The sequence below is a fragment of the Talpa occidentalis genome, unplaced genomic scaffold, assembly GCF_014898055.3.
Source record: "Talpa occidentalis isolate TD23 unplaced genomic scaffold, MPIMG_talOcc4v2.1 talOcc4.14, whole genome shotgun sequence".
NCBI classification, from domain to species: Eukaryota; Metazoa; Chordata; class Mammalia; order Eulipotyphla; family Talpidae; genus Talpa; species Talpa occidentalis.
This window is the reverse complement of record NW_023601433.1, coordinates 39,108,903-39,123,550: the sequence shown is the minus strand read 5'-3', so window position 1 is coordinate 39,123,550 and position 14,648 is coordinate 39,108,903. Positions and strand designations below refer to the sequence as shown.

Sequence of the window (14,648 nt, the reverse complement as noted above, 5' to 3'; positions counted from 1 at the left end):
CAGCGCTCAACCGCTGCGCCACCGGGGAGGCCCAAGATTGGCCTTTTTATTGGAAAATAATTGCAAATGGCTGAACTTACTTCAGGGAAGTTAATAAATATGTAGAACTCATTTTTTTTTTTTTTTAAAGATTTTTATTTGTTTATTTATTTATTTATACAAGCACTGGGTACAGTCAGAGGTGTGGGAGGGTGAGAGAATTCACCAGAGCCAGAGTGGAGAGCAGAACAGAGTGACGAAGTACACTGCTGAGGGGAGCAGCGGGCAGCAGGAGAGGTCTGCGCGCCATGTGGGACCCTCCTCCCATGGCCAGGGAGCAGCCAGGGATCGAACCGGTGCTGTAGAGATCGCAGGCAGCTTTGCAACCCAGCGCTCAACCGCTGCACCACTGGGGAGGCCCTAGAACTCATTTTTTTTAATCTAATGAACATTATTTCCTGAGTGCCTCCTCTCAGTTAGACCCTGACTATATTGAATGAGGAAGATAAATTTTCCTAGTAGGCTCACAGTTGAGTTTGGAGAAAGGAGACACCTTCAGTGCTTGTGCCCAGAACTTGTTTAAGCATTTCTTGTCTGGACTTTTTTTTTTTTTTTTTTTTTTCCTCAAGAGCACCATAGAACAAAGTAAATTAACAGTTCACAGCAGGATTGTATACCTGCTGTTTGATCTTCTGGGGTTCATATATCTACATAGGCAACTTCTTATTCTTTGTGATAATTTAAGACCAAGATTGACCTTTTGCTGGAAAATAATTGCAGAAGTCGGTACTGTCTGTCTGATGATAATGTCCATGCTCTTAACTCTTTTTGCCTTCCTGCCTGTCTCCTTAGGAATAGACTGGAGACAGCCTTTCCCCTCAGTTTTAGAAAGTCTTACAGTCATAAGTTGCTTAACAAAGTCATGCATACGTCATTAGGTGATTTTGTAATTGTGTGAACTTGCATGTAGGGTGTACTTACATGAACCTAGATGATATAGCCTACTACACATGTAGGTTATGTATATGGGACCACCTTCATATGTACAGTCCATAGTTGACTGAAAAGTCATTATATTCGCCTATGACTGTATAAGTTTATAGTAAAATAATTGGAGAGTATTGTCTAATATGTAAACTAAGAATCCCTATAACCTTGTTACCTATTTTAGGACTCTATTTAATTAATAATTTAAAGTGTTTTTCCTGCAAATTTTTTTGGGCGGGTTTTCCCCCATATGTTGACAGAAGCAATAAATACGATGGCTACAGAGTATAAGAACTTGAACCAGATTGCTTGGCTTCACGACCCAGTTCTGCATTTAGTAAATATAACGCTGTAGGCTAATTTGGTTTCTTTGTAAATCTTAACAGCTCTGATGTTAAACGCTCAATAAATGTTTATTATTACATATTTTTACCAGTAAAATTTATTCAAAAGTAACTTTTTTTCATTTGACAATACATTTAAGACATTTTCCCATGTCATTAATGTAGATCAATCCTGTCTTTTTTCAGTGACTTCAATCATTTTCCATAGCAGGAATGTTCTCTATATGCCTAGCTAATTACTTATTGGTGAACATTTAGGCTGATGGCATTTTTATTTTATTGTATCATTTATGTAGTGATTATTTTTGTGTATATATTTTTGCACATTTTGTGTTAGTATTTTTGTTGGGTAGATTTCTAAAACATGGACTTTTCAGGTCAAGGAATATGCACACATTTTTGTATTTTATTGTTTTCTCCAGTAAAGGTTGCTTACTGCTTTCATATACACTGGTGATTGGACGGTAAAGTGCATATTTTCCCATTCCTCTTTGCCAAACTGATAAGTGAAAACTTTTCCATTTTGTAATTATAAGCAGTCTTTGGCTATTAGGGATATTATTCTCATTATCTGTTAATAGTATGACAATATGTTTTCCTAGTTAGTATTTTTTAAAAACCTTTATAATGATTTTTTTGTTGTTGTTAGACAAAAGTTTTTAAGTTAGTTAGATCATCTTCCCCAACCCCCAAGGTATTTTGAATTTTGTGTTGTTCATAAACTCTTAACTTCATATGTGGCCTGTGAGTGTTAATGACTTGTTAAAACTTTGGCAAAGAAGAAGGTGAAAGATAAGGAGAAAATTTTTAAAGTGAGCACTATTTTTTACTAAAGTGGTAGAATGTACTTGTGAGCATTTGTATGCTTTCTGCCAAAAGAGAGCTACCTCGTCTTTTTCATAGCCAGATCAAAGCCCAAATTTTATGTCCCTCATATAATTCTTTAGAAGCTCTCAACAAAGATTGCTCATTTTCTGGTAGTCACATGGTGAACATGATTTTTAGATTTATTTAATAAGGAACAAACATTTGACCTTTTAAAAAACAGTTAAATTGAAGTTTGACAATAAGGGCAAGGATTATATTCCATTTGAGAGAAACCAGTTGTCATTTTTAAATGTAAAAATCTGCATTTTTATCTTTGTATGTATCAAAAATGTATTGTTTAAACTGAATGATTGGATACTAAAGATACAGGGTCAAAATGTAAATCATTGTAGGCCCCTCCCCTATTTTTGACACAGTGATAATTTATCAAATGAATATTTTTAATTCAGTGTAGCTATTTCCTTCTCAATTCATGAATATTTTACTTTTTTTAGTTTAAAATATGGAAGATTGACTCCTGTTTTTCTTTCAGCTATGGCCGATGTCCTTGATGATAGTGGAAGCTCTGGGCTTGTTATCTCTGAAAGTCCTATTATCTCTGAACATAGGCTTGACCAGGAAATAACATTGAATTTAAAAGAAGATCACGAAATAGAAGTTGATGTACTAAGAGAAAGTGTTGACTTAACTGAAGAAAAACCTCCACTACCTGACAGTTCTCCTGATTCTCAAGAAATTCATGTAAAAAAATTAATTTTTTACTTTTTTTTGTCAGTTTCAAAAGTTTTGTTTTAGTTAGGTTTCAAACCATAATTCAAACCTAACGTATTCATTTATTTGACTGCTATCTAAAAACCTCTTCATAAAAATCTGTGTTAGAGTATATAAATATTTTATGGAATATAAAAGAATACATTCCTTAAGTTGCTTTTCAAGAAAATCAAAAGGCCGTGTTAGAGAGGCCATACTTTAATTTTGCTGAGTATCTGGGTTTTTTAGCCATAAGAAAACAGATACTGGCTTGGCTATCTACAAAGACAAATATGACATCAAAGCTATTCAGAACATGTATTTGAACATAATTGAATGCAATTAAATAGGAATTTTCCCCCCATGCATACATGTTGGAAAATATTCAATTGGCAGGGGTTGAGCTATGCATCCCAGAAAGGATTTTTTTGGACAGTGGGTACTTAAAATGACTTAAAATTTATGAAAATTCCACCAAATCTCTCTTATCATTAGGCAACTTTTGGTAAATTTAAGATAATGAAAAGCCAACTCTTCTAATTATTAATAGAAATCTAATTGTAAAATATTTGGGGAGTTTCCTAACTCATAAAAATGTCATGGTTATCCATATGTGAAATATATGGATAAAATCCTTATTCCATCAGCTGAGAAGCTAATAAAAATTATGGGCATGATGTAAGTGGGAATCCTCATTTTCTGGGTGTTTCCAGTCTTTCATCTCACTGAATGTTTGGGGATTGGGAAAATGTCATTGTCTAGGTGGGTGGTAATGTTCTACCTTCTTGGTCAGGAGATCTCTCTGTTACTTTCTACCTCCTCCTTTTTCTCCCCTTCCCTTACCAAAAGGTAAATGCAAGGACCATTCCTTCTTCCACCAAACCCTTGCAGGAGAGGTACTGAACTTGAAAGCCTTAGGAATTTCATGGTTTATGCAGCCCCAGCAAAGGGAAGAGGATTGAGTCTAGCCCAAGGGAGCTTATGTAGGTGAATTCTTCTTCAACCTTATGGGGATCATGCTGTTTAGAAAAGTGTGAATAGTTAGGTAATTTGGGGATTATCATTAAAACACAGTTTGGGGGTTGTTTCTTTTTCTCCAGTTAATTTTTTTTTTCTTGGGTGAGAATAGAATAAGTCCTTAATTCTTCATCATAGTAATTTTCAAGGTTTTGTTAAGACTGTCTTTTTATCCAGGGAAATGTAAAATTTCTTTAATGCCATTCAAAATCAAGAGTATTTTTTTCTGTGTAGTTATTTTGACGTGAGTCTGATTGCTTAAATAGATATTTTATGAAGTAAACCCATAAGTATATGCCATACAAAATGTAGTTTATGTTTAACAATTCATATACCAAGAATGAGATGGTCGTTAAAAATCTTTATGCTTTAGGTTGAAATAAGTATATACATGAAAATTCTTTAACTGGTCTCTTTAATTCATTTTAGGTGGTTGAACGTGAAAAGCTTGAAGTTCAGGATTCTGGACAAGAGGCTAGGAGTCTTTCATTTAATGAGTTGTATCCCTCAGGAACTCTTAAGCTTCAATACAATTTTGATACCATTGAGCAACAGTTTTGTGACTTGCCTGATAATAAAGACTCTGCTGAGTGTGACATTGCTGAAGTAGACGGGGAACTATTTGTAGCTCAGAGCAACTTTACCTTGATATTAGAAGGTGAAGAAGGAGAAGTTGAGACTGGGGATTCTGCAGCATCTAATGTATTAGCTAGAGTGACTAGCAAAGCAGCTGAAGAAAAACGTGTGTACAGTGGGGACAATGATAATCAAGATGTTGCAAATTTGTCAGCTATCATAATGAATGATCAGGAGTCCCAGAAGATAGAAGCATTACCATATGTGCCTGAACCAATTAAAGTTGCTATTGCAGAAAATTTATTGGATGTAATTAAAGATACAAGAAGTAAAGAAATTACTTCAGATGCAATGGAACAGTCCAGTCATGAAAACATACCTTTAGTGAGCCAGAAGGTAATGTGTCCCACCAAGTTAGGCAAATCTACATTTAAGACTGTTCAGGAAACCAGCACCATGACTATAAACATTAGCCAGGTTAATGACATGATTTCCTCCAGAACTCGCTTGAGAGGACAGCGTGTCCAGAACCTAAATGTCAAATCAGCAGATGTTGCTACTCCTGAGATGCTGGGACTTTCAGGTAGGAAGAAAACTAGGAAAACAAAAGAAATTTCTGAGGCTTCTGAAAGTGCCTGTTCTGATGTTAAAGGAATGTCTCAGAACCAGCAAATACCTCAAAATTCTGTTACTCCTAGGAGAGGAAGGAGAAGGAAAGAAATGAGTCAGGACACATTAGAAAGTATTAGTTCTGTAGAACAGGAATTACAGGTTACTTCAGGTAGGAAATTAAGGTTGAAATCATCTAAGCTGTTGGAACCAGCAGTTGAAGAAACTTCTTTTAGAAAAGAAGACAAGACATTATCTGTTACAAAAAAGACTCCGAAAAAAATTAAAAAATCTGTGAAGAATCAGGGAAGTTTTGAAACTGTAAATGATCTAGAAGTTAGTAAAGCAGCAAGTCCTAGCAGAAGTACCAGAAAATTGAGAAGTGCTAACTTAGAAGCTTCTGAAGATACAGAATATAAACAAGATGGGAAGCCTAGCAGGAAATGTAATAGAAGGATTAAAGAGAGAGAAGTTAGTGCAGCACATGGCATGGAAGACTCTAAACTTGATGTATCCCAGTTGAACCTTCAAACAGAATCTGGTACACCTGCTACACCAAGGAAGCGTGGTAGGCCAAGAAAAACAAATCCAACCGAAGATGTAGGAGGTAGGGCTCGTGAGGAAGAGAGAAGTCCTCAAAAGAGAGGCATTCCCAGTGTCCAAAGGAGATCAACAAGAAACACCCCAGCTAAAAATGAAAGTGCCGATGTTGGAAAATTAGCTTTAGAAAAGTCCATTTTAGTGCCAAATGAGGATCTTGCTACAGTGATGAGTTCTAAGAAAAAACTTAAAAGGACTGAAAATCAGAGCCAAAAATTTTCATTACGCTCAATTTCAGAAGAAAACAAAGACAAAAAACCGAATAATGAAGAAGAAAAATTGCTTGCCACAGCTGCTTTGACTAAATCTTCCCGCAGCACAAGGACTCGATCTAGCAAGGCCATCTTGTTGCCGGACATTTCTGAACCAAAAAATGAGTCTTTATTTTCTCCTCCTGCGTCAAAGGTTCCAAGGAAAGAGAAAGGTATTTTTCTATTCAATGTATAATTTTGATCTCATTCGAAATCTTCATCTTAAAAGTTTTATCATTTTAAGCACGATTTCATTTCTACTAAGGCACTAATTGATTATCCTAGAAATGATTTGAGTTAAAGGAAATCCTTCTCCAAAATGTTCTTTTAATTTTAAGATTTTATTTTCAAATTCTTGACATTTAGGAATTTTCTGATTTAATATGACCTGTGGACTCCTATGGTTTTGACAAGGTTTAATTTTCTTGAATCATACCATTTCTCTTCATTCTGCCTTTGTATGAGTTTATTCTGTTTTTTCCACAAATAAAATTAGCAGTCTTAATCCAAGTACCATATCCCTATCCCACGTGATATCCACAACCCCAGTTGTTTATGAAAGGAAACAGCAGAATTTTATTGATTGAAAATTAGTTAAACTCAGTTTCCCTGTTACTCATAAATTAACATGGCTGCAGGCACAACTTCCCTCATTGCAACAAGTGAGGCGACTGATTATGTTATTTGGTTGGTATAGTTCACACCTTCTGAAGAGGAGTGATGTCCCTCCCCAAAGGTTGTAAGTCTTATATTTCTTATGTATGAAGCACAGGTACATACATTAAGTGCATAGAAAGACTCATCTGTGCTATGGAGATTTCTTGCGAGCAAAAAATTTCTGTGAGGTAGGTAATTAAGAAAAGCTCTAAAAAAGGTGGTAAGAGGTTGATACACTGGTGTACCTGAATAGAACCCATGAGGTAGTTCTTTGTAAAGATGATTAAAATGGTTAGGTAAACAAAATGTAGTTGTTTACTTACAGTTTAAATTTTGAATTTCCATAAAGCCGTTCTAGGGCTTTTAAATATTGTTTATTTAAATGTTTAAAAATTTGTATTTATTTTTTAATGCATGAGTGAATATCATGTATGTTGCCTCTTGAGGAAGGCAAGAGAAAGAGAAGCCATTTTTCTTTTTTTTTTTTTCCTTTTTTATAGAGGCATGTTTTATTTATTTATTTGTTTGTTCGTTTGTTTCGTTTATACATGCACTGGGTACAGTCAGAAGCGTGGGAGGGTGAGAGAATTCACCAGAGCCAGAGCGGGGAGCAGAGCAGGCAGAAGGACCGAAGTACACTGCTGAGGGGAGCAGCGGGCGGCAGGAGAGGTCTGCGCACCATGTGGGACCCTCCTCCGGTGGCCGGGGAGCAGCCGGGAATCGAACCGGCGCTGCAGAGGCTGCGGGCAGCTTCGCAACCCAGCGCTCAACCGCTGCGCCACCGGGGAGGCCCAAGAAGCCATTTTTAAAATCTGCACATTGAAATGTTTGTATCTTCGACATTCACCTTGCAAAAATTTCTTTAAATATAATTATGTAGGCATTTGTTATAGAGCATGAGCCCAGGTAAAGGCCCCTTTGTCATAGATTGATCATTTGGCTTAGAAATGGTTTGTGGTTGTAGGAGACCCTCTTCTTCCTCCCACCCCTGTTGTATTTGATTTAATCTTTTTTATTTTGGTATTAAGGAAATGTGGTTATCCTTTACATTGCATGGAGGGGAATGAAATGATAAAATGTGAGATTTTAGCTGACTTTGCTAAGCTGTTATATTGAAGTTAAAATGAAAAACTACAGTAGTGAGAGTGGCAGAAGAATGTCATTAATAGGTCTCCATGATATAGAGAAGTGTCTTAAACATAATTGTGGGTTATTTTGATGCAGCATAGATAGCAAACATAGCCCAGTAATCTGATCTTTGTCATCTAGTGGATCTCTGGATACATATTACATAATTTTTTTATGTAACTATGCCTAGTGAAACTGATACATATCTGCCATAGAAAGTTAGATATCCGTCCAGTCATGTATATAGTTTTTTAAAAAACGAATAAACTATATCTTGTGTATATGTATATTCTGTACTCACCTCCACCCCCAATTACTTTATGAATATTTTTTAGATACTCTTAATATATTTTTCAAGACCCTGGCTATGCATGGTTTTGATCAGCTAAAATCATCAAGACCATATGTGGCATTTCATCTCTTCTATGAGATGATATTAGAAGTGATGAGAAATTTGTGACTGGAGTGTCTCATGTCTGCCACTTAACTAACTGGACAGAAAATCTTTTCCAAGTTTCCTCATCTTTCAGAGAAGAATAGATACAGAAATATTATTGATTAAAAAGCTGGGGGTACTCCTCTCTAATTGAAACCTGTCAGAGAACAAGTATCCTAGTATTTTGTTTAAATGTTTTACTAGCTCAAAGATTGTGAGACTTGATGTTTCCATTGATTTTAATTTCCATTATTCAGCAGCAGATACTTTAGGAAAAGGGGGCCTGCTGTATTTAGCCTGAGGCTATAGGAGTGTATAATCCATTGATTCATTTGCATCTCAAAGTATAGGTATTGATCCTTCTTTTTAGTGAGCATATTGAAGTTCAGTAAGACTGGGCACCCATATCACCCACCTTGTAATTAGTGGTGTCCAAGGGCTGACTCCTGCCTGACTGGTAAGAGAGCCAGTTGTTAAATACTCAGGAATTTCACAAGCCAGCTGTAGTAGGAATATTTACACCAGTCAGTAAATGCTCTGAATCAGTTGTTTGTTTTTGGTTTTTTTGTTCCAGAATGTATGACTGGGTTTTAACCTAGGTCTTAAGAATTCCTTAAACCTAAGTAGCCCTGGCCATCAAACTTAACCCTTGGGAAGCTGATCGAGACACATGAAGAATTAACATGCAAAGAAGCATAATAAAATGACAATATTTTTGTACATAATGTATTTTTGTATTTCCTTATTTATTCCTTTGAAATAGAGGGAGGAAAGCTGAGAATATGAGCTCATCTTTGAAAAACCAAGTTGTTCAGGTAGCCTGGGAAGAGAAAAATAGAATGTATCATTTTAATAGAAAGAATATAGATGTATAGGGCCTCCCTGGTGGTGCAAAGGGTTAAGACAACCTATGAAACTATCCGCAGCCACTGCAGCATAAGTTCAATCCCCAGCCAGGTTGCTACCCACATGGCACAGCAGACCTCTCCTGACTCACCAGCTGTTCCCCTCAGCTGTTTATTTCAATCAATCTGCCTGTTCTGTTCCCCACTCTGTGTCTAGTGAATTCTCTCACCCCTCACACCTCTAGCCTGTACCCCAGATCTTGTATGAATAAATAAATAAATCTTTTTAAAAAGGAAAGAATATAGATGTATATTGAAGTGTGAACCTGTTCCCCTGAATCATATACAGTGCTGTAAACCAGTATTATTACCTCAATAATAAATTTCTTTTAAATATTAAAAAAAAAAAACTAAAAAATATATATAGAGATTATATTTCTCTGTTTTTAATGCCCAAAGGGAGGTATTACCAACTGTTGGTATGCCAACTGTTGGCATTTCTACCATTTACCAGCTAGGGGCAGAGAGGACTTTATTTGTCCCCACCCCACCACCCTATTGGGTAAGAATCATATTCTTTAAAAGCAGAATTTGACATCTTGATAGTACTCTTTGTCCCAGTAAGTGAAATAATCTTGAAGTGTAATTTGAGAATTGTAAATTATATTCTTGAAATAATGTAACAGATGTAAGCATCAGTAAAACACTTACTGTATGTCACACATTGTTCTTTAATTTTCACAGTAACTTTATAGATGCTGTCCATAATCTCATGTTAATGATATTAGTGTTTTCCAGGTTTATGATGTTTACTTCTTTCTGATATACATCAATCATTTGTTTGTTCCAAACTTTAAAAATATATGTATGGAGCCTCCCTGTTGGCTCAGGGGTTAAAGTCTCAGCACTATCAAGCTCTTGCCAGGCAGGCACCAACACATGAATTCAATCCCCAGGCAGGGATCATGCCCACATGGCGCAGCAGACCTCTCTTATCTTGCCCACTGCTCCCCTCAGCAGTATATTTCACTGCTCCCTACTCTGTCTCTGGTGAATCCTCTCACCTACAGAGGCCTGTACCTACAGGCCTACACCCCGGTTCTTGTATGCATAAATAAAAATTAAAAATCTTAAATAGTGGATGTATGTGTGAACATATACATAAAAATGATGCACTGTTTTCCTTTCTTTAGCAAAAAAAATGGATGCTCCTGCACAGCTAAAAGAATTAGTTTCAGATTTATCCTCTCAATTTGTCTTCTCACCTCCTGCTTTAAGGACCAGGCAGAAAAGCACATCTAATGCATCCAAACTTATAGATGAACTGGTAAGAATTGCATTTTCATCTGTGTGTGTGCTTTAACTTTTTAAAGCAATGTTTCTAAGTAACTTCTATAAAAAGAGCCAAAAACTGCCTTGTGTATATTTTATGGAGTCCTATTTTAAGATAGTTCTTTGGTATGTTACTAATGGTATTTGAGTGACAAGTACAGTTTAAATTACTTATGAGGAGAGAGGTTTTTAAATTTTAGGATCATCATGAGTATTGTCTAGATGTGTTTATTTAAAATGTAGGTGTCTGAGCCTCTGCTCATGCCATTATCTAGTTGTACATAACCCTAAAAATAGTTTAGGGATTGTGAATGAAACCTTGCATTAATCAACCATAAATCATAAGCATTTCTTGAATTATTTTCCATGAACATGAAAACACGATTGTTCACAAACTGGCATACAGCTATGTGTATATTTTAAGTAGTTTCTATGACAAATTAATTCTGGGGAGGGAAAAATAGTCTCGTGGCCTACTCCTCATGAGATAGCAAAATCTTGGATTTGATCAGAGGCAGGAAATAAAGGTACAGTGGACAATATTCCAAATCAAAACTGATAAGACTTGGGTATCAAATGTGTCAGAATGAGTGGCTGTTGAGGACCAAGATTTCTACCAGAAAATACAAGGAGTCCATTTTGGAGTTGTTGAGTTTGAATTCATTAGCACTGTGTGGCTCTGTTCCTTGATTGAGAATGGAACTTTTTCAATTTTGATTTTTAAATGCTTAGTTATTTAAGATTTTTTAATTTTTTTAAACACTTAGGAAGATGATGCTCAATCAATAGAAACTGGGGAAAAGCAAAAAGCCAAAAGAATCAGGACTGCAAAAACAAAACAAGCGAGCAAGTATGACTTTCTCTATGCTGTTAGTTTCACCCATTTTGTTTCTAAAATTAAAATTTAGAAAAAAGAGTCTTGACTTCAAAAGAGAAATTAAGCTCATCAGTTAAATGGTTACCAAAAAAAACCCATTACAACCCAAACCCATTACAAAAAAAAAAACCCAATATGTTGGCTTTATTTAATGATCTGTGAATTGGATAGCATATAGAGAAGACCCTGAAGTGCTGTTGAAAATGAGTTTTGTAGAGAAAAGAAAGCAGGACAAGGAAGTTAATAGCAAAGAGTGGATCATCTTTAGGCAAGGTCATCACTTCCTTTGCCAGGATTACCTCACTAGTGCTGGGCCGTATTAATGGCGAAATTCCACTTAAGGGAGAGATCAAAACTCTAATTAGGTTAGGTATTAAGACCTAGTTTGTTCCATGGCGCTTAAAGCACTTCATTATAGACTTTCATTTAACAAGTTTAATTCTTAGGGGCATTTATGAACACTGTCTTTTTGTACTTCTCTGTAGAGTGTGACTTTTTCTGTATAGCATAAAGCGCATTTTTAAATATTTTTTTAAGAAAAGTAGTAGTTTGGGGTAGATTAGTGCCCAGTGAATCTTCACCTTTTTTTCAGTGAGTGAAGAAAGGGAGATAAGATGTTTTATCTTTTCATTAGTAAAGATAGATAACTATTAGTAAAAACAAATTATAAATTTAAAAATCCTGTGATTATTTAGCTAGTAGTAATTAGAATGTTATCCATTGTAAATTACTGCATTTCAGTATAATATTTGTTAGTATTTTCTTCATGTTGTGGTTAGGCGCGGTTGAATTAATCTACTTTAAAACCTGGTTTGATGAGACTTTTGACCATAATAATACTTTTTGCATATTAAAATTGGCTTTATATATATGTGGAAAACTTTATATTACAAAAATGTAGTTATAATTGCTGGTGTTTGAGGATTCAATTTTTCATCTGCTTCATGGACTTGCTAAGCTCTTTCCAGAGACTGACTATTGGCAGTTGGCTCATCCCCATAACCCCACAGTATTTATCAGTACATACGAAATGTCTGAAAGAATATACTTGAATATCCAAATCAAAAAGAGAAAATTCTGTTTATGTGAAGCCTTAACTCTATCTGTAATTAGCTTTTATGACTTAGTTTCACTTCTCATCTCTTTCATAAAATACATTGATAAGCCAATTATATTTTTATGATATAATGTGTTTAGCCTTATTTGAATTACCGTTTTTTTTTCCCCAGAAACACTGAAAAAGAAAGTTCTTGGATACCTCCTCCAGTAGAAATTAAGTTGATTTCTCCTTTGGCAAGCCCAGTTGGTGGGGTAAAGAGCAAACCAAGAAAAACTACAGAAGTAACGGGGAAAGCACTTGGGAGGAATAGAAAGAAACCGTCTTCCTTTCCAAAGCAAGTTTTACGCAGAAAAATGCTGTAATTTTTATTTTCAAATTTTTAATGTACACCTGTTTGTAAAGTCATCAGAATTGTGTGGGTTATTAAAAATCATCTAATTTGGAAAAAGTAATTTATATAAATTATTGTAAATTTTTGTAAACAGAAAGTCTTCAGTAAGTAAATTAACTCCATATGGGGTGTGATTCTTTTAGTCCAGGCAGTTTTTTCTATTTTATAGTAAGACTTCATACATTTATATAATGTGTAAATATGGCTTATTATTGGAATGTTAAATAAAGTGTATACTTCACAGTAGTTTGTGTCTGTTAGATTTTTGTGAGGGGATTTCTGTTTTAAAAATGATTTTATATGCCAGTAGGCACTGGTCCCATTTTCTTTATCTACAGTTTAAATGGGGATGATGGAACTGTTGATTTTTTAAGTTGCTATTTCATAATTTATGCACTTTGCTTCTGTGATTAAGATTTCTAATCATAAAATGTATTATTTCTTTTGGCTGTTGCTGTGTTGAAATTGAATTTTATAGGCATGTTATTTTGCCACTTTTTGTAGTTTAATTAACAAATTTTATGTACTCTACCTCAAATGAGTAATTTTCCGGGTAATGCATTCATTAACTACAATGTTGGCATTTCTTATTCAGCTAGCTTAAAGGCTGTTTGTTTTTAAAGTCTCTTAATTATTCAGAGACTAACTATCCAGGTTAGACTGACCGGTTCACTGCTCACTAGCAACTTCATTAAAGGGAGGAAGTAGGGAAATTCCAAACAAATCTGTTTCATGATTCCAAACAAATCTGTTCATTGTACCATGTATGTGCCTAATATTGATATAATCTTGCAGTGGAGGAGCTGGCTACTGAATTACAGAAGTCCCTTTAATATTCAGGTTTTTAAACTGACATTTTCAGAGGACCTCAGGCACAGATTATAGAGGATGGGGAGGGGAAAGAGTGTGATGAGACTTGGAAAAAGGAAAACAAAAAACTGTTCTCTGCAGTATGACTGTGCAATTAAGTGATGATGCTTGATATGGGCTGTACAATTCATCAATAAGTAAGTGTTGTAAAATAATTTATAACAAGTAATTGATAGTGTGTAATGAATGGACCATTAATAATTGATCATCGGAAACAAACTGCTTTTGTTGGCTAAGCTTTTTATGTTTTAGTGTGAAGCATAAACAGTGTGCTTTCTACATTATTTTTCTACCAAATAATAATACAAATAATGGGAAAATGATGAAAATGCCTATGCCAAGTATTGACAGTGTGAAAGTAGCAGTACGAGTGCGGCCTTTTAGTCAGGTTAGTGATGTTACATTGCCTTGTTGAAAATTTAACTATGAATTTGATTTTATTAATTTTTTTAATGATAGCAATCAAACTTGTATTTAAGCTGCTTGTCATTTATGGAATATTAAACTTATTTAAATGAACTTGTTAAATACGATCTAAATATAACTCAGTGAACAATTAATTTCATCCCTTTGCACAAGTAGCTCAATAAAAACATTGACAAGAGAAATGTACTGTCAAGTTAATAATTTTTTAAACCAATGCAGTTTGGTGAATATTGACTTGTATCTATTTGCAAAGAATGTACTTTTCCCCCTTAATAATATTAAAGGATAAGCAAATGCATTGCCAGTTCTTAATGTATATTTTAAATGCATTTATGTATTCATATCTAATTTATTACAAAACTGTAAACTACATTTTAGGATGATAAATGAATATTATGTTCATTCTAGGACCTTGTAGCAATCATACATCTTCTATTATCAATGCATTGGTTGTATTTTAGCATAATGAGACAGTTGACCTATTTATCAAACTTTTTATTATGTTATGGATTAAAGGCTGTACTAGAGCTAGAACATATAAAAATTCTCTGTTCATCAAAAGCTTACAGTTTTATGTAAACAAATGTATCAGTTGGTGGGGCAGAGTGTGAAAATAAACCCTTGGTAGAGGTTTAAACCTATAAACCCCCAAAGCAGATACAATAATAACCTACCTCACCTCAGT

The 14,648-nt window shown here is 34.9% G+C and overlaps 1 protein-coding gene across 7 annotated transcripts in view; it reads left to right on the top strand.

Moving 5' to 3' along the window:
• The window catches only part of AHCTF1 (AT-hook containing transcription factor 1), a 73,661-nt gene extending 59,410 nt beyond the window's left edge, over positions 1–14,251 (top strand). For 6 of the 7 annotated variants that reach the window (XM_037510330.2, XM_054694965.1, XM_037510329.2 and 3 more), the window contains 5 exons: positions 2,671–2,879; positions 4,335–6,114; positions 10,201–10,334; positions 11,107–11,189; positions 12,446–14,251. In XM_037510330.2, coding sequence (XP_037366227.1) covers positions 2,671–2,879; positions 4,335–6,114; positions 10,201–10,334; positions 11,107–11,189; positions 12,446–12,638 — 2,399 coding nt within the window. In that variant the 3' untranslated portion in view covers positions 12,639–14,251. The remainder of the gene's footprint in view (positions 1–2,670; positions 2,880–4,334; positions 6,115–10,200; positions 10,335–11,106; positions 11,190–12,445) is intronic. The other variant, XM_054694967.1, reaches the window with a different exon arrangement.
• The last annotated feature ends 397 nt before the right edge of the window (positions 14,252–14,648 follow it).